Here is a 20,163-nt window from a genome sequence, read left to right on the forward strand (position 1 = left end):
GAAACATGTATAGCAGTATATTAAGAAAAAAATGTAATGGGTTTATGTTATTAAAAAAAATTGGAAGTCCATTAATATATTATATTATAAATTAATGGGATTATTTTACTTGATATACATATTTCAAATCAAAATAATAATTTAAAATTGTTTTATATCAAAATTTCATTCAAAAATATACATATATTCAAAATTTGAATTTTACTAAAATATTTTCCAATAAAAGTTATAAAAAAATGTTTTCAATACATATAAGAAAAATACAACACAAAGCCAAATTTCAAACACCAACTTAAATTATTGGTTTTATATTTCACATTAAAATTTTAAAATATAATATAATTATTTATATGATGGTACATATAAAATACTATTATTTATATGATGGTACATATAAAATAAGACTAATTATATGATGACACATATATGATATATAATTGTGACTAGGGGTGGGCGTTCAGATACCCATTCAGGTTCAGTTCGGGTCTCTTTGGGTTTCGGGATCAAAGATTTCAACATTCGGATATTTCTAAATTTTGGTTTGTGGTTCGGATCTTTGCGGGTTCGGTTTAGATTTTAATAACCTATTTAAATTATTTTAAAATTCTAAAATTCACTATATAGTTTAAATTTCTCAAAACCTATAAACAAAATAATATATTTAATTTAAATTTGAATAACATATGTCACAGTACCTGAACTTAACATGTAAATTGGTTTGGTTTAAATATTTGGATACATAATCAATAATTCTTTTAAATATTTTTGGTGTTTTGAATCTACTTCAACTATTTTAGATATTTACTTTTGACTATTTGTATATATATTCAAGTATTTAAAACAATTTAAAAGTATCATATATATTTTGGATGTTTTTATATACATTAAATCTAAAAATAATTAATATATATAAGTATATAAATCTATTTCATATACATTCGGATACCCGAAATATTTTGGTTTGAATCGGATTAGGTTCCAGTCATATAAATAGCAAAATTTTGAATAATTCAGATATTTTATTAATTCCAAGTTGGACTTGGTACTATTTTTTCGGATCAGGATCGGTTAGGTTCTTCAGATTTGAGTTTTTTTCCAATCCTAAATAGTGAAATGAAAAATAAATTGCAACATATTCTGAAAAATATGTCCGCGCGCGGGGGTCAAAATCTAGTTTGTTATTAGTTCTCTAGTTCTCTTTGAGTGATTCACTAATTCCTAAAAAAGTAACGTTCCAGAGAGTCTTATGAGATTCAAGGCAACCTGTTCGTCCATTGATTGAGCGAATCAATCACTATCCATCGATCCATTTCATCCACCGGTCAAAGCTTGTGAGTGTTATACAACCAGCAAGCTTAGCTCCATTGCATCCATCAATCTGACCATTTCTTCTCACCTTATCACCTTCATTATTCTCTGTTTATTGTTTGTTTCATTCATATTCACCTCATTTGCATTTGTTTCAGGTTTACAAGCTGGATTCCATTGTTATCGACCACTAGATCATATCTCCGGCTAGAACTTGGTTTCAGCCTCTATTAATTTGTGGGTTAGGTTTTAAGATATGAAATACTACTACATATATCTTATGTTTGAAGTAATCGTAACTTTACAGTTTAATATCATATTTAATAATAAAATTTCTTTTTACCTGTGGATATAGCTGAATTGGTGAATCACAGTACATCATTATTTCTTTATTACATCGATTTATTTCTCTATTTCTCCATTTCTTTTTCTCATGTCTGGAACAAAAAGTAGTATGTTATATAGGCATGGGCATAAAAACCAAAAACCGAAAACTAAATCGGAACCAAACCGAACCCGAATCCGAATCCGAACTGAAGTTCAAAAATGACCAAACGATTCCTATATTTTTATAACCAAAAAACGAAACCGAACCAAAACCGAACCAAAATCAAACCGAGAACCGAATGAGTACCTGAATATCTGAAATACAATTTATATACCTAAAAATAATAATTATATTTAGTATTAAAAATACCAAATATTCTAAACATATTACTTATACACCAAACTACCCGTAACCTTTTGAAATACCCAAATATTTTTTTTATCTAAAGTATTTAAAATTATCCAAATTATTCTAAAACCCGAATAACTTGAATAATTTTTATCCAAAATATTAAAATTTATCCGAATTACCCGATTTTTTAATCTAAAAATCCCGAAAATTCTGTCTTTTACCACGACTTATCCAAAATTAACCGAAAAACCGGAACTAAACCGTTACCGAATTGGAACCAAAATTTTATCGGTTCTTATAATTGTTATCCGAACTGATCCAAAATTTGAAGGAATCGAACCGAACACGAACCGAATTTTATAGATAACCAAACGGTTCCTATATTTCTAAAACCAAAAAACTGAAAATCGAAAGAACCGAACCAGAACCGAACCGAAAACCGAACGTCCAGGCCTAATGTTATATGTTCTTTGCAAGATTGCTTGGATGTCAAGTACAAGTAATATTATATGTCGATACCTGTTAATACTAAAAAAGAATAACATTTGTCTCTCGATCGATGCTATTCCTTCTTATTTAACCCTCGTTAAATTAGGTTTCAAAGGAGGGGATAATTTTTTTGAAACATAGAAATTATATTATTAACCGATGTAGAGTATATACTACATAAACTTCATGTCGTCTTGTATCTTTACCCCTATTATACGCCGATTCAAATTAAGAACTTCAAATATATCTCCACCATACTATTGTGCACACACACGCCAACATATATCTCTACCCAAACTAGGACACGGCACATTATTTAATTCAGTTTCAGATACTTAAAAGAGGCCACGCATACACACGAGGAGTAATCCTCTATTCTTCGTTCAAGAGATGTTCATCGATCTCTTTTGAGATTTCAACACAGAACTGGAGGAGGGTTTCAGGGTGAGCAACCTCATCGCTAATTTTCTCGTACTCAAGGTGCCAGTGCACAACACTACCAGGCCCTCCATGCTTAGGGGTCACCTGGATTGTGATCACAAAGCTTTTGTACTCTTTCAACAGATCACCTTCTACAACCCTGAACGTGATCAGGTTCTTCTCTGGCTCCACCGCCTCGACCCTCTCCTTAGCCACCTTTGCCTCTCCATCTGCACCAATTATTTAAACTTTATTTATATAGGTTTGGTCTTTTACGAATCAACATGAATGTTATTTTCAAAATCATAAACATATGTGTATACAAAACGTAATTCTGTAGTAGAACTCATGGACTTGTTAAGATTTTCCTAAACAATTTTTTTTTCCTAGTACGAAATTTATTGTATGTATTATAAAAGTAAAAAATATATATAAAGTTGGCTTGCCATGAACGTAGTTCCAGATGACGACTGAACCGACTTTGCCCCAGTTGCCTTCATGTAGCTCACAGTTCTGAATGTTGCCCGGAGTTGCTTTGGACACATGGTGTGGTCTTCCTGCGAACATGTGATGGAACTTTCCAGCAGAAGCTTTGATCTCCACATCTGTCTCAAGCTTCCCCACCAAAGTAGACGCTTCTGCCATGATTTTTTGCTTGCTATGAGAAAAGAAAACGTTTAGTTTTGTAGGAGTGAGTTGTCTTGTGAGTTCTTTGGTCTCTATATGTAGAGGAGTGAGTGAGAGCAAGCGTTAAAAAATAGAACGATTTTTGTAAAACACTATAATGATAACTTTTGTGACCCCATGGTGATCAGGATCCCATACTAATAATTCACCTGCCCAATATTTTTCTATTATCCTGTCAAGTTACAAAGTGGTTTATATTTGATATTATACAACAATCGCAACATTCACGTCGTTCCTTTCGCTCTCAATTCTTCTCTTCTCGGCTATAGTTGGTGAGTGGTGACACTGTAATGTTTTTTTTTTAAAAGCAGTAATAAATTAGAAATATCGGTTCCAAGAAATATTTTTAGAGATGCGATCAGTAATTTTGGGCTTGAGGCCCCAAATTATATGGGCTGAGTTTGAGAACCACCATTGTGGAAGATGGACAGATGATCCAAAAAAAGTATACATATGTTTGTTCTTTAGATTACGATACTATCTGTTTGTAGTTTGTACGATCATATAGTGTAGGATTCAACTTATTCCCATTAACCTTAAAGAAAAAACGTAGAAGCCCATATCACCCATCGCATATTTTTGATGTCAAACCAAATCTGATTCCTACATATTCTCTTAATTTTTACAGGACCTTATAATAGAGATACATCAGTGGTATAAGTGGAATAGAGGAAGCAGGTCAGTTAAATTTAATTCGATGCTGAAAATCTCCATTCTACTTAGTGATGTATTCACCAGGTGACGCAGTAATGTATACAAAAGCATAAGTTTTGGTAGGACATAAATATGAGAATAATCAATTCAAAATTATAGTCAGTGGACAAAAATATGGTACGTTATTGTTTAATTTGTACCTCACCTAATAATTATATAATTTACATTAGGAACAATCGTATAAGGTATTCAGAAAGATTTGAAGAAGCTAAATAAATACCTCTGAAGAAGCCAATTTTTGCAAAACTGATCAAACAAACTATAGGTTGATCATTTCCTTCCTCAGTAAAACGTTCTCACAAGTTCCCCATAGACAACATGCAAGACCATTTGCACTAAAAATTAAATTATAGATAAGTTAGGGACTAATCAAGTTGATGGCCAAATGTTAATATTGTATAGAACAGAGGTTATGAGAACTAACTTTGTGTCAACTAAGCGGAATTCAATCCTTTTTCTGTCTTGACCTGACACTTGCACGGTTTGAACAACTCCTAGTTCATGAACTCTTCCCCTATTATATCTGCCAGGACATACAAAAATTAGGAAACACAGAATTATAAAGGGTACGTAAAAGTAAGATAAACCAACATAAGAAGAATATATTTATAGAAAATTTAGAATCGACTTGAATACCTATAAGGAAGTCTGTCTTTATACAATTTTGTATCTTTTCATAATTGGCAAGAGACAGGAACAGGCTTTCATCAGTTAAATCTGAACGTGATATCACTGACTCATCTGTGATAGTCATCTTATACGGATGCCTTGTTGTTCGATATGAACCACCAGCCCCAGAGATGTTCATTTTGTCAATTGCCTCCCCATCCGCCTATAGGTAGGCCACTTTGAACTCGATACATGTGAGTCTTTTTGCAAGATGCATGGATCTTGTTACCCTACATAGGAACACGGTTATTGTTAGATAATAGTATAAGGAAGTTTGCAACAGAAGTATACAAACGTTTAGAAAGAAAATATACCATTTGGTCGGCTAAAATCATTTCGTAGGAATCTCCTTCAAAAGATGTGTTTTGCCTCCACGAATTAAACTTGAACTCGCCGGTTATTTTTGAAAGGTCTGACCTTTGTGAGAAGCTGAAAATTGTTTTAAAGACATGTTTAGGTTGAGGATGATTCACTGCTTATATTTTGACGCAATAGAGTAGTCGTATATATATAGTGGCTTATGTAAGGGTAGTTGTAGTATTTAAGAAAAGATTTTGTTAGGTGTTACTCGAAAATCTTTTCTAATGGAATATACGGTTTTGAATTATTAAATACAGTTGATCAAAAAAAAAAAAAAAAAAAAGAATTATTAAATACACATTCCTTGTTGATTTAAAATGAGCTAAAACAGGAAAATCTGGTTTGTAAAGATTATCTAAACGTGATTTTCAAGTTTTGCCTTTCAGAATATTCTGATCTTGTTAGTTAATGATTTCTTTTTTGTTATGATGAGTGCGATAGAATAGGAAAAAATTTGGACTGTTTTTGAGTTTAGGAATAATTGACTTTATTAGTCCTACGTCAATAGCAAGTTTTGATTTTGGAAACGGTTGACCAATTGTATTGCTTGATATGGTTTGATTTATGATTGTTGCGTGGAAGCAGGAAACGTTGTAGGAATATTATAATTTGAAAAATATTAAATTATATATCTAATGAGATAACTATAAAATCTGATTTTATTATTTAATCAAATACGTTTATTATTTAAAAATAACATTTTATCCATGATTCAAAACCAAAATAAAAACAGGATGTTACAAACTTTACAATTGATCATAAAAAGATCAGAGCAAACAGAAAAATACATGCACGAAATAAATGGTATAGATGAGAAAAAGTCTACTGCATGGAGAAGAATGTTTATTTGAATGTAGAATTGTAAAGCATTATATATTGTGAATCGAATTAAAGTATATGTACCATATGTGGTTAAGTATTTATACATTATGTTTTGATTTGCAGAGCTACATAACCCGTTGATGCTGGGGGAATATAACGACAATTTACAATTTCTGTTTGGTAAGAGTTATTAAATGTTAAGTGGCGACAAAAAATTTAGCTGGTGGTTTAGGTATTAGTAAAACGACAGCATATTAATCCAATTGCATGAGATCGTAAATAAATAGGAAAAATCAGGGTTATTTCATTTTTGTACTCTTATTTTAATAGATGCTTCCTAGGTTTAGAGGAGACACAAAATATATATAGTGGTATCTTGTGTCCCCAAAACCATAGCTCTAACGGACTTCGAAAAACACTGAGGGTCAAACATAACATTTTTCCTAGAGCATCAATGTGCAAAATGCAGCCTTTCTGGAGTGGTCACTTCAGTGTTCTAGGTAACTTCGCCGATTTTCCTATAGCAACAAAATGCTGAATACAGGTTTCTCACTACAAGGAGAGGGGGTAAAAATAGCATAGGAAGATAGCGTTCTGGTCGAGAATGCTATCTTTGACATAACTCATAATCTAAGATAGCGTTTTCTATTCTCACTGCTAACTCACTGCTATAAAAAACCGCATATATAATAGTATTGCAAGTTAAAACGCTATCTTTACCGAGGTGAAAAATGATTGATTTTTTTTAACCCTCGTTTCATTTTCCCTCTCACTTTATTTAATTTTCCTCGAAAAATCTCCAACACTAAAATCATAAACATTACATTTATTCTTTAAATATTTACATATAAAGAAAATAATTTTTTTCTATTGGTTGAAAGTAACACACAAGGATTACAATCTCTACCCTTAATTGTTTTTAATCCAAGGGTGGAGATTGTGTTTTGTCCTCTCCTTTTGTCTTCTGAAACACGACAGAGAGAAGAGAGATGAGAGATTTCTGGAGGAGGAAGAAGGGACCGGCCTGAGTTCGTCGCCATCGTCACCGGTCTGAGTTGGTCGCCATCGTCACGAGTCTGAGTTCGTCGCCATCGTCACCTGTCTTTACTCATCGTCACTTTGTTCTTCCAGAATCTGTACTTCTCCTGAGAACGCCTCTCTCCCCTCTGCAGAGCCGAATCCGAACCCAACCACCTGAGCTCATGGTTCAATCTCCTCTCATGTTTGCTCCTCAGGTTTCTCTCTCTCTCTCTCTCTCTCTCTCTCTCTCTCTCTCTCTCTCTCTCTCTCTCTCTCTCTCTCTCTCTCTCTCTCTCTCCAGATTCACTTTCCCTAAACAACAGATCTGAAAAAACAAAATCCTTAAAGTTTATATCTTTATGTGCAGCCGCCGACGCAGTCGTCTCTCCACCCTATCGGTGAGAAAGCTCGAACCTTTCAATTAGAATGAATCTTCGGATGCTCTGACTGATCCATCTAGTCAAACGGTCTCTATCTCTATTTCCTTGTGCAGAGAAGGAGACAATCATTTCTTCTTCTCAATCCTCGGGGCGAAGATGATTTCACCAAAACCCATCTTTTTCGCTCATAAGCACTCATTGTTTTCTTCGAATCAGCAAGTGCTCAAGTTGTATAGTAAAGAGCTACCAGACATGAACTACACTTCAAACACTCGAAAGCAATCTACTTTCCTTGAGAGATGCGTCTCTAAACGGTAATATTCTCCACTTAACATTCACTAGTAAAAATCTATCGCATAGCCACTACAAAACCGTGGCTATACAACTTAAAATCGTGGCTATACAAAAGATAGCCACGCTTATGGATAGAAAAAAAAACCGTGGCTATAGCCTCGTGGCTATTGGCCACGGTTTTGCCACTGCACTTTCGTGGCTAATTTAGCTACGGTTTTGCTACTGTTTTTTTTCATGGTTAAGTATAGCCACGGTTTAATCAAACATATCAGTGGCTATTTTTACACCAAAAAACAAAAAAAAAACAGAAATGAAAACAAAACAAATTTTATTAATAAAATACAAAATCTGTATATAAATTTACATTAATATATTATACATATTAATATATGATACATATATATATATATATATATATATTTCCGTCGCACCACCTCACCGCCGCACGACCACTCCACCACTTCTCCTTCCTGTGTCATCGTTGCTTCCTCACCGGAGATCCGACCTGCTCGCCTCCATCGTCATCGTCTTCCAGAAATATCAGAGTTCTCTCTCTCTCTCTTCCAGCTTCTTCCTCACCAAGCTTGGACCTGCTCGCGCCGTCGTCGTCATCTTTCCAGATCCGATGTACACCTCAGGTGTTCGGTGCTCGTGCAGATCGACCACAACCTTCGCCTCTTCCTCTTCTACTTCATTATCTCACCGCAATCTTCGCCTCTTCCACACCAATCCTCGCCGTTCAGAGACTTCAGCTCCGAATCTGATTTCTCCACTTCAACACAATCGCCTTCGTCTAATATATTTCTCTCTGTCTCCTCTGTCTGTCCTCTTCTGCAATAAACACAAACAGATGCAATTAGAGCTCAAACAACCATAATAGAGAAACAGAGAAGACATCGAAGAAGGAGATGGTGTCGGCTTGAAAAGAAGAAAGAGAGAGAGAAAGCGTACAAAGGAAGAGAAATGAACAAGATTGATTCTTGGCCACTGGATTACAATTAATCAATGGCCAGAAATAATAATCCCAATTTTGATGGATTGTCCAATAGGAAAGGAGGACGCAGATAGAGAGAAGATTGACTGTGAGCCTTTGATTAAAATCAATCAATGGCTGAAAAAAAACCCAATGCAATTGTCTTTTCCCTTTGATTTATCTATAGTTATTATATAAATTATATTTGTTTAAATAAATTGATATCATAATTTTATTTTATTTTGTAATTGTAAAATTTGAAATGTTGTATATAGTTTGAGATATATTTATCTTATAGGAATTATATGTTATTTAAAATTTAAGTTTAGTGTTTTGTGATATAGACTAATTTTGAAGTATGTCGTTTATAGTTAAGATTTGGAATTAAGTATATGGTTTGACATTAACTTTTGAAAAGATTAATTTTTTAGTTTATATTTAAGATTTGGGTTTCATATAAGTTTGAGAATGAAGTTTGAAACTATTGAGTTGAAGAGTGAATGTTTATAATATAGGGTGATAAGTTTAAAATTTGGTGTTTTAAAGTGATGATGTTTATGTTAAATTATTTATAAATTTGGGAAGTTTAAATAAGTGTTGGATATTAAATCCAGGTAAATTAGGTAAATTTTAATCAGATATATTGTTTTGTAGGTATAAGTTTAGGGTATATGTTTGGGGTTTAGGGTATATAATTAGGGTTTTCGACATAGCCATGGAAAAATAGTGGCTACACCGGGGCTAACACTCTAGCCACTAAAATAGATGTGGCAAAAGCGTGGCTAGTTTTTGGCTACTAATTTTTCATAGCTAAATCGTAGCTATAATAGCCACGTTTGATTTTGTGGCTAAAGCGTGGCAAAATTTAACAACAGTTTTTATGTAATCGTGGCTATTTTTTAAAGCGTGGCTAACCGTGGTTAAATCGTGGCTTTTTTAATTTAGCCACGGTTTTGCCGTGGCACTACAGTGGCTATGCGACAGATTTTTACTAGTGATTCTCTCTTTCTTACCTTATCAAGTCTTTTGATTGTTCAGTTGCGTTGTGATATATCTTGCAACAACTATTGTTCATTGGTTCTGAAGTCCGGAGTCTCTGATGAATCCTTTCATTTTGTATTCATGATTGATGTTTATTATTGTAGGTGCTTTAGCTGTTAGCTCTGATGATCGTTACTTGCCGACTAGAGGAGTTGATCGCCATGTTCATATATGGGACGTTCATACCAGAGAACATGTCTATGTTCATATAAAGTCCAATTTTTGTTTTGTGGTTTCTTCCGTCAAGTCTCAACTTTTTATGATTATGTGTCTACAGGCCTTTACAGGTCACAGGAACACTATTTCTTCCCTAGGATTCAGACACGGAACTGCGGAGCTCTACTCTGGTTCATTTGATCGAAGTGTAAAGGAGTGCACTTATGGTTGGGAGAGATAGAATCATGCAGTTACAAAAGGTAATATGCTGTCTTTTTTTATTTTCCATTGTTGGAGATGATGTTAGATGCCTGAGACAAGTCGTCCAATTTACCATGCACCTTCATCTGACTCTGTGCGTTCTATAATTTATAGTCTGATTATAGGTGTGTATTGTGTTACAAGCTTGAGTATTTCTTGACCTTTGAGCTTTACAATTTTGTAGGAGAAGGCTCCCTATGTAGCTAAGGCTAATGAGTGCAAGGTTGAGTATGAGAAGACGAGAAACTCCAAGTTGCCCGAGTCATTAACAAGAAGAAGATGAGGAGAAGAAGAAGAAAAAACTTCGGTGTTGCCTAAGAATGACGGCTGTGGCTGCAATCTAATGTTTACGGTTTAGACTCTTGGTTAGGTTTTGGTTATTTTGTAAACATTTTCTATATATAAAATTTTTTAAAATATTTTTATTTGTATTTTCAGTTTTTTTTTTAAAATTTTTTAATAATGCTACTATAGCAAATATTATCTACTATTATAAGTTATACAATTGCACAACTATTAAAACGCTATCAAAAGACTTAATTAACACAGCACAAAAAAACGCTATATAAAGTGCCCGAGAAAAGATTGCGGCGGCAGACACAGCGTTCGCCATAACGTTGTGGTTTCCTACAATAGCGTTTTTCTCATGCTATATATGTGACGTTTTCTTGTAGTGTCTGAAGTGCGGTAGGTGAAACACATACCAAATGCACATAACCAACAATCTCCACCTTGAGCATTTGGTCACTTGTGCTTGTGCTCCCTTGCGCGTCCAACCTACATCCAACCTACCATTCCTACTTGATACTTGTCCCTCTTCTTTGGGGTCTTCATTTTTTCCTGAGATGGAATCATCCTCGCCTCCCTCTCTCAACTACTCCACCTGAGTCAAACTACTTGTTTAAACTTTTTCTGAAGCTTCTCTCAATCGCTCCACCTGGAACCTGTGTCTCTACTTACACAGTTTCAGAAACTCCACCAGGTAACTCTCTATGCTGCAACTTAATCTTCCATCTCCAGGCTTTAGAAAAATTAACTCTACCCGGTCAATTCGATCCTGCAAGATCGACCATAAGCCAGCATAGTTACCTGGGGCTGTTTCCCCCTTTAGTGAGCGTTGAGAAGTATGCAGCCTTGCTGCACCTCCTGACTCGGTATCCTCTTATCCAAGAAGCCTCCTTGCTTACTCCTAGCATGCTTCTGATCTTGGGTAGACTCTTCTGCTTTTATGAGAGACTCACATTCTGCTTCACTCACTTAGAACAGAAACCTTGTGACTGCTTCAATCTCATCTGAGCCCGTTGCATTCTCTGAGCCTGAGAAACTACTAATGCAACATCTGGAATCCTTCTTGAACCCATAAAGCTTTTGATTCCTCCTTCTTGAAGACTTCTTCTTGGTCTTCTCTTTGTCCACTTGAGCTACCTTCGGTTCTTCTCATGATTCCTCTCTGCTCACCTTAGACTCATTCTCTCCTGACCGTCCTGTCATAGAAGAGCCTCCACCTTGAGCTAATGACCTCTTCCACTTATAGCCATAAGGAGTTGGTCCTTTAATCAGATTCCTGCTGAAAGTCACATTCCTTGACTTCTTCTTTTCAGCTTCCTTAACCGACTTCTCTGCTCCTTTCCTAGACTTCCTTCTCTTCCCTTGGCACCTTCACTTCAGCCTTTGTGACCTTGACTTGAAGGTAGTAGATCCCTTCATGATACTCACCTGATATCACCTTTCTTCCAGCTTTATAAAACTGAACCTTAAAGCCTTCTCCTCTGTACTTGTAACCTAACTTCTCCAACATCCCATAGGAAATCAGATTTGTACTCACATCTGGTATGTATTTAACATCCTTGAGTATCACTTCTGAACCATCCAGATTCTCAATCCGAACCTTTCCTATCCCCTTGATGTTACCATATGTGTTGTTAGCCATTAACACTTTACCACCATCAAGCTCCTTGAAGTCAAATAAGACTTCCTTTTCTGGTGTGTTGTGGTATGAACAACTTGAGTCCATAATCCACCCTCTCTTTGTGTTATAAGTGCTAACACTTAAAATCATTGGTTCTTTATACTTAGTTGCAGTATTTGCAGAGCATTTATCCCTCCTTTCCAGGAAATCTCTTTTCCAATGTCCTTCATCTCTACAGATAAAACAATATTTGTTGTTCTTATCAAGCTGTGGCTTAGACTGATACTTTCCTCTGCTCTTAGACCTTTCTCTTCCATGTTGGTTGCTTCCTCTTGAATCAACATAGAGACCTTCAGCACTTGGTCTAGACTGGCTTCCACTTTCAGCCAACTCTCTCTCCTTGGACCTTGCAGCTCATGTCACTTCATTTAAGCTGAGACTGTCCCTTACATACTTGAGAGTTTCCTTTAGCTGGTCATACTTGTGGGGTAATGAACTTAGCAGCAAAATCGCTTGGACTTTTCTGACACATCTACACCTAGATTGTTCAGATTTGCTACCAGCTTGAGAAAGTTATCAACATTCTCATCTATACTCTTCACATCATTCATCTTGAAAGTATAGAACTTCAACTGTAGATATATGCAATTTGGGAATGAAGACTCCATGTACAACCTGTCCAATGCTGACCACATGGCTGCTGCTGTTTCACAGTGCTTGATCTTCCTCAGCACTTGATTTCCCACATTCAAGACAATCAGATCTTGAGCCTTTTCTGATTTTTCGAGCTTTACTGGATCTATGCTTGAACCAGCATATGAGATCCCTGCTAACCCCTTCTATAGATCCTTCATAGCAGCTTCTAACTCCTCTTGTTCACTAGGTGGATCCTTCAACAGCTTCTCATCTGTAAGAATTCCTTTCAAACCTAGAACACCAAAGTGTGCTGCTAGCATACGAACCTTCCATAAGGAGAAATCCCATGTTCCATCAAAACTATCGACCTCTATCCTTGTATTCGACATTGAATCTTCAAGGAGAATTTTCTAACACTTTTGCTCTGAACCTGGAGCTCTGATACCACTTGTTGGGGAAATTCCAACTTGACCTTGCATCAACCAAACAACTATCACTTGCTAGTTTTGATACTAATTGTTAGGTTTACCCATACACCTAACTTCCCAACCCTTTGAGTGTTAAAGCTTAGATCTTTGTGATGAAAACATAAACTTAAAGACACAAGAAATTTGTTCACTCAGTTCCTTTTCCGGTACCTCTAGGGTGGGATCTCTCTCCCACAACTTCCACTAACAAGCAAAGCTTACAAGTTCCAGTCACTTCTCACTTCCTTGAAAATGACAAAGGAGATTACAAAAGAAGAGTACAATACCAAAACACTCTAAGAACACAAAGACTCGAACTTTGTTTCTTCTCTTGTCTTTGGTAGCGTCTCACTCTCTGACCTCTTCTCTCTTGTTTCCTTCTTGTTCTTTGCTCATCTGAAGATCCCTCTTGATTGCCTTTGAGCCTTTTGCTTGCCTCTCTCTCTAGACTTTGTGGAGTTTTTCTTGTCTTCTTCTCTTTTTTGGCTTTACTTCCTAGGTTTAGAGAAGGCACAAAATATATATAGTGGTATCTTGTCCCCAAAACCCTAGCTCTAATGAGCTTCGAAAACACTGAGGGTCAAACATAACATGTTTCCTAGAACATCAATGTGCAAGATGGAACCTTTCTAAAGTTATCATTTCAATGTTCTAGGCAACTTCGCCGATTTTTCTATAGCAACAAAGTGCTGAAGACAGGTTTCTGAATTGAACACTTCAGAACCGTAGGTGAAACAGAAACCCAATGCACATAACCAACGGTATTATACCTTGATTTAAAAATCATAGTATATGGTCAATAGACTACAGGTCCAAATATCATCTACATTGACCGCAAAACCCGATAAAAGGGTAGGGTCATGGTGAAATATAAATTTATTTATACGATGAGCTGTATTAGCCCACGAAGTCAAAGCCTCCAAAGAACATTAGTCAATGTGTTACACCATGACATAAACAGAACTCATCGACATTACCAAGAAAAACCCTAATCACAGTCTTTAGTACGTCGAAATTTACTGTTAGAAAATTAGTAATGATTTGATTGAAAAAGAAAATACAAAAAGTGAAGAAAACAGTAAAATGAGGAGAGTGCTTTCGAAGACTCTTCCCTCGAATAAACACAAAGAGGTGACATCCGTTATTAATACCGCCTATCGTGCTTTCATATACCGAACCACACACACAAACACTCTCTCTTTGCTTACGACTTCCGAGACAAAAACAGAGAGGAATAGAGAATTCTTGTAAAAGCTTTTGCCTTTTAAAGGAAACAACAGTGCAGATCTTAGAAGGATCCGAAGACCCATCACCTAAATAAACAAACTATTACAAGTCAAAACTCTATACTGTTACCCACAAAACCAAAAGTTGTCCAAAAAAAGATTTTCTTCTTTCTTCTCCCTTCTCTCTTTGCTTTGAAAAAAGTCTTGACTGTCCCAGTTGGTTTGTTTGTCTTCATGTTCGTGTGTTTCTTGCTTCTCGGAGATGACTCAAGTGTTGGTACGAAGAGCGACACAAGGAAGGAAACTTAGAAGATGGGACGTGAAGACCATTTGTTTCTTCTTCTTTGTCATGTTTCAGATAAGTTATTCTTTATCAGCTTCTGTTGCTTCTTGCCGTCATCAATTCGTCTCATCGCCGCCAAGAAAGACTCTGGTGTACGCAACGTCGCCGTTTCGTGGACCGTTCAAAGAAGATAACATTTATGGAGACGACAAGAGAGTAGTTCGCACGGGTCCCAATCCTCTCCACAACTAACTTTTACGCTGTTGCTATTATTATCAATTACCCTCCGCACCCACCCTACGAAGACTACATGCAAAACGCTAGACGCAAACGCTGACCGCGGTACAAAGGTGCCTTAGATTAAAATAAGGTTTGTTATAGAATTTGTAAGTTAATCCTTTTTTCTTTTTGTATTTCAGAGGATATAAACATTTTAGCTTTTAGCGTAGGATTTAGTTCGGTTATGAGGAACTCTATAAATGTTAGTATTAATGAGTAAGCTATGATTTTAGCTCTTGCGTCTCATACCCAGAGCCGGTCCTTGTTTATTTAGGGCTACAAGCCAAACATAAAAAAATGGCCGAAAAAATAATCAAGCGCATAGAGGGTTTTGAGAACCCATGACATGTTAACACATATCTGGCCACTAAGCCACCAGGCTAATGACGTTTTACATAATTTTGTGGCTGGTTAAATCCATATTTAAAATACGGCCGCAAGCACGTGCTTCTTCCGCTTTGGCTCAGGGCCGTCTCTGCTCATACCCCTACCATTTGAGTTATTATGAATATATTTTTTTTGGGTTGTAAAATGTTAGTATGAATAGTTCTTTCTCATACTACTTTTTTTCTTTCTTTCTCATACTAGTATTACTATTCCCAAAAAGTAGAGATTAGATAAATCAACTACTGCTCATCATTCATTTGACCGCAAAACGAACAATCGATCGTCCATCTTAAAGTCAGTTAGCACTATTATAAATTCAATTGGAAAACTCAAGTATACAGTTGTATATAAAAATTGTTTTTAGTGTGAAATGTAGAACCTGAAATCTTCATGGCAACCATTGTCTCAAGGAACTACGCTACCTTGGAACGTTAATATACAATACATGATACATCTTCAGATTCAGTCGTTATCCATTCGTTATTAAGGAAAATGAATAAATTTATCATTTAACTAATTGAAATACCATTCAATAACACTAAATTAAGTATTTAAAAATAAAAAAAGTACACAAGGTAGAAATATTAATTTTCAAAATAACATTCGTTAAAAAGTGAAAATAAATATATTTATATATTTGGTTTATGGTTTAGATGATTAGAATTTAGGTTTTAGTATTTAATAGGTGAGATTAGGGTTTAAAGTTTAGGATGAATGATACTTTAGTGTTTTGATTAATTAAAAAGTGATTTTGAATTTTTTTTGCTTTTAGTGCTGCTATTATATGACAAAAACTAAAAAAATGTTATTTATGACTTTTGCCTTAAAACCAAAGGTTCAAATGGGATAGTAGTTATTCTTTGAATCCACAAAAGTTTTAACCATTTGTAATAAATATCCTTACATATTAATTAATGTAATTTACTGTCCCAGAGAAAGAACAAAAAGTGAAACCTCTTCTAAAAATGTGCCCATTCAGTAAGAAATGAATGAAAAAAGGTTCCACATGATCAAATAAATAGTTCAGTCATATCGTACATATTTTCTCTCTGGCCTTTTATATTTGGCTGGTTTTATAAGATTTGGCTTCATCAATCACTCTTTCTAGCATTTTCTTCTACAGTTTTTACTTCCAGTAAATGAAGGACATAATGGGGTTCAATGACCGATTAATAATATCGTACAAATCATATGGAGAAGGCAAAGTGGTCAGGCCAGGGCTGTGACGCTGTCCATCTTCTTTATTGCTCTCTTCTGCCTCTCTTCTTTCCCGTTCCCCTCTGTATACGCACTCACGTCAATAAATGGTCATATTGGTTTTTCTATTCATTTTTTTTTTAGATTTAGCACCGCTAGATCAAATCTCAGAAGTGAGCGACTCCTTAAACAAGATTTTGCAAGTCCACAATAAATCACTCATACATGCCGAAGTCCAAAACCAAGTGGTCTACACACAATGTTTAGACACTGGAAGCGAGTACAACATTGACTGTGGGTATTCTGTAGATATGAATTAGCTGGCCTGATTTATGTGAAATGCATGCATGCAATGGCTGTCTCCAGCTTGTATAAGGGACCCCACCAATAAACTAACAACAATAATTTGACTTAAAATATATATCTCAAATTAAGAGAGGCAAAATCGACTCAAGAGTAGAAACGCCGAGGGCCGACATGCGATGAAAACATGACGGAAAGTTTAATTTCAAGACTGTTTGTTTTGTCAACCAACGGAGATATAATAACGTCAAAAACTCCCTGAGTAACGCCAACACGTTTCAGGTTCGATCCACCTGCTGCGCGAAACTAAGTCACAATTATCCTGGTCACCTAACACGGATATGGGCCTATGCTTTAGGGCCCATTTGAATACCCGGAGAGATGGTCTATCCGTGGGCTGCACCTCCCCTTGGGGATTAGTCTGGGCCTCTCCATAAGCCTGGAATACCCCCAGGTTAATAAAAAAAAAAAAAAAAACTCCCTGAGGAACAGTGTAAATGAGATTAAAATAGTTTTTTTTTTCGAAAAAGGGCATAGATTAAAATAGTTTGATACATTAAAGTTGACTATAACAAATTCATATATCTCGTGACATATAACGGTCTTAATTATGATGCTACGTTTTAAGAAGTCCCACAGATTCTCTAGCTATCGGTCGAAGACACTCATTAATGAATTCAACACCATTTGTTGCTTTACCTAATTCATTTCATAATATATATATAGAAAGTAGTTTTTTTTTTTTTTTTTTTTTGACGTCTAACGGCCATTCTATTACTTAAGCTTGAGGTGGTCTGGGTAACCAGACCAGAATAGAACAACCAATGAAAAGTAACTCCCTGTGAAAGGTCCTAGCAGTCTTAGCTAAAAAATCAGACATCTGGTTGCGCGCTCGTGGCACATGGGTGATTTTGAATTCCGGAAAACAAATCTGAAGCGTCTCTATCTTCTCCAACTCTGTCGCGAAGCTTGGCCACTCCTGGGGCTCCTTTATCATTGCAATCAGTTCCTTGCAGTCAGTCCCAAAGCTCTGGCATGGCGAGTGTTGAAGCATATTCTCCATCGCCCATCGCAGAGCTTCTACCTCCGAATGCAATGCTGATTCACATCGAGTAAAATTCCGTGTTCCCATAAGTTGTATGTTCTCCCCGCTATCCATCCAAACCCATCCACATCCACTGAAGCGATCTAAAGTTGTCCAGGACCCATCTAGCATGCAAATATTACCCAAGCTTAAGACTTGGATTTCCTCATTATCGATGGCATGTACTACCGGTGGTATCATCTCATTTGCATTAAACCATGCTTGACATTCACTTTCTGCGTATCGAATTAGTTCCAAAGGGTCTCTGTCTATTCCCCTGAATAGCTTATCATTACGAGCCTTCCAAATATACCAAATTATCCAGGGATAAGGATCCCTGTCTTGGTCTGGTTGTAAGATATCATTCTTCCTCCAGAATAGATAGTCCATGTTTGTGTAGAAGCTTGACACTGGAAATATACCTGGGCTTGTAGGAGTTGCTGATAAGGACCATACTTGGAGAGCTGGAGGGCATTCAAATTTGCATGAGTTATAGAAACTAGTTAATGTTACAAAACTATTGACTTTGATTGTTGTAGTAAACTTTATCCATTTGACAATCTTTGTATGTGCGTAGACCGTCTTTAATAAAACCTAATAAAACATTCGATTTTCTCAAATTTTAAATAATTACTAGCTATCGGTATATTTTTTGTTTTATTTTTTAAAAAAATATTTAATTTTTCAGATTTGTGCTTTTCTTGTAATCATTTTTTTGGTAACTATCTTTGTGTTTATTGTTTAATATTAATTTAATTTATTTGTTGATTATGTTTACGAAATTTGAATAATGGTAATTATTTTTATAAGATACATCATTTGAAACATTTAAATTTCAAAGTTTTGGAAAATAAGTATTAGATTCGTTTAAATATAATTTATTTTTCTCTAAATGTGTTAAATATTTTTTGGTAATGAAAATTTCTACATATGGAAGACGATATGTTTTGCTAAAAACCGGATTTGAGTTACCGGACTGGACCGACAGGACTGTGATTTGTTCTTCTAAGCGGTTCTGGATTGTGCTAAAAACGGATTTGAATTAAACCGGCAAACCCATTCATAAACTGGTCAAACTCGTTAAAATTGGTGATCTGATTCAATATTATAATTCGGTTCTCAAATTCAAGTTAAAAATAAATATAAACTGAATTTTTTAAAAATAAAATTCATAAAAATTCATATATTTTTTTAATATATATCTAAATAAATTAATCTCATCATATTTTTATATTAATTTTTGAATTTTTTATTTTATTTTTATATCATTTTTAGATTCTGACAAAAATATAAATTAATTGTATCAAATAATTTTATAATTATTCTTTTATATATAGCTACTTAATTTAAAATTAAAATAAAATAAAAAACCTGGTTAAACTGGTCTGACAATTGACCTATCTATAATGTCGAGCCATTGTCAGCAGACAGTTTTCAAATTATTGTAAAAAATGAAATTAATATTTCAAAAAATAATAAGTGGATTTTGCTAAATTAATATTTCAAAAAATAACAAATGCATATATATAAATATAGAAATATAAGATGCTATTTTACTAAATTAATATTTCAAAAAATAATATGCTATTTTGATTTAATAGGATAACATATGTTGTTTTATCATTTTGTAGAATATAGTATCACTATTACAGTTAAAAAGACCAAATTTTTTATGATTCTGTTAAACAAAATATAATGACATTTTTTTTAATGTGCGAAAACTCGTTAGGTCTTATATGTGGGGTTGGGTTAGGGCCTTGCACCGAATCAACTAATAGGGAGTAATTTAAGGTTTCTATCTTAATTTTGCGTTTACATATTTTATATGTTCAGATACACCGTTGTTCTTACCTTGCCCAGTTGCTACATGATATTAAATTATTTTATTTTTAGGTTAAATGACTTGTAAATTACAAAAATGATCTTGTCTTCAACCTTCGATGTCTGTCATTTTTTTTACAGCCGCTTTTTTTTTTTTTTTTTTTTTTTTTTTTTTATTTATGATTTCACTGATTTCTCTTGTTTTTCTTGCAGGTTTCAGTCATAATATAACAAACCTAAAGTATACATGTGATTATAAGCTTAAAATCTACAAAAGTTGAGTTCTTTCATTTTTTTT

General features: G+C 34.8%; 2 protein-coding genes across 2 annotated transcripts; one reads left to right on the forward strand and one right to left on the reverse strand.

Moving 5' to 3' along the window:
• Nucleotides 1-2,698: 2,698 nt before the first annotated feature.
• On the reverse strand, nucleotides 2,699-3,638 carry LOC106362198 (MLP-like protein 31). Its single transcript, XM_048748414.1, has 2 exons — nucleotides 3,343-3,638; nucleotides 2,699-3,126 (listed from the first exon to the last, which is right to left on the reverse strand). Exons 1-2 carry the CDS (start codon nucleotides 3,539-3,541, stop codon nucleotides 2,849-2,851), a joined length of 477 nt encoding a protein of 158 aa, XP_048604371.1. The 5' UTR covers nucleotides 3,542-3,638; the 3' UTR covers nucleotides 2,699-2,848.
• A 10,644-nt stretch (nucleotides 3,639-14,282) lies between these two features.
• LOC111203155 (CLAVATA3/ESR (CLE)-related protein 17-like) lies at nucleotides 14,283-15,319 on the forward strand. Its single transcript, XM_022696626.2, has one exon. The coding sequence runs from the start codon at nucleotides 14,774-14,776 to the stop codon at nucleotides 15,044-15,046; it is 273 nt and encodes a 90-aa protein (XP_022552347.1). The 5' UTR covers nucleotides 14,283-14,773; the 3' UTR covers nucleotides 15,047-15,319.
• Nucleotides 15,320-20,163: the final 4,844 nt, after the last annotated feature.

The sequence above is a fragment of the Brassica napus genome, chromosome C2 (genome assembly GCF_020379485.1).
Source record: "Brassica napus cultivar Da-Ae chromosome C2, Da-Ae, whole genome shotgun sequence".
NCBI classification, from domain to species: Eukaryota; Viridiplantae; Streptophyta; class Magnoliopsida; order Brassicales; family Brassicaceae; genus Brassica; species Brassica napus.

Excerpts from the sequence above, each read along its gene's own strand:
- LOC111203155 (XM_022696626.2), top strand. The coding sequence starts at position 14,774 with ATGACTCAAGTGTTGGTACGAAGAGCGACACAAGGAAGGAAACTTAGA.
- LOC106362198 (XM_048748414.1), bottom strand. The coding sequence starts at position 3,541 with ATGGCAGAAGCGTCTACTTTGGTGGGGAAGCTTGAGACAGATGTGGAG. Across the intron at positions 3,127-3,342 it reads CATCTGGAACTACGTTCATG|ATGGAGAGGCAAAGGTGGCT; the intron begins GCAAGCCAACTT and ends TAATTGGTGCAG.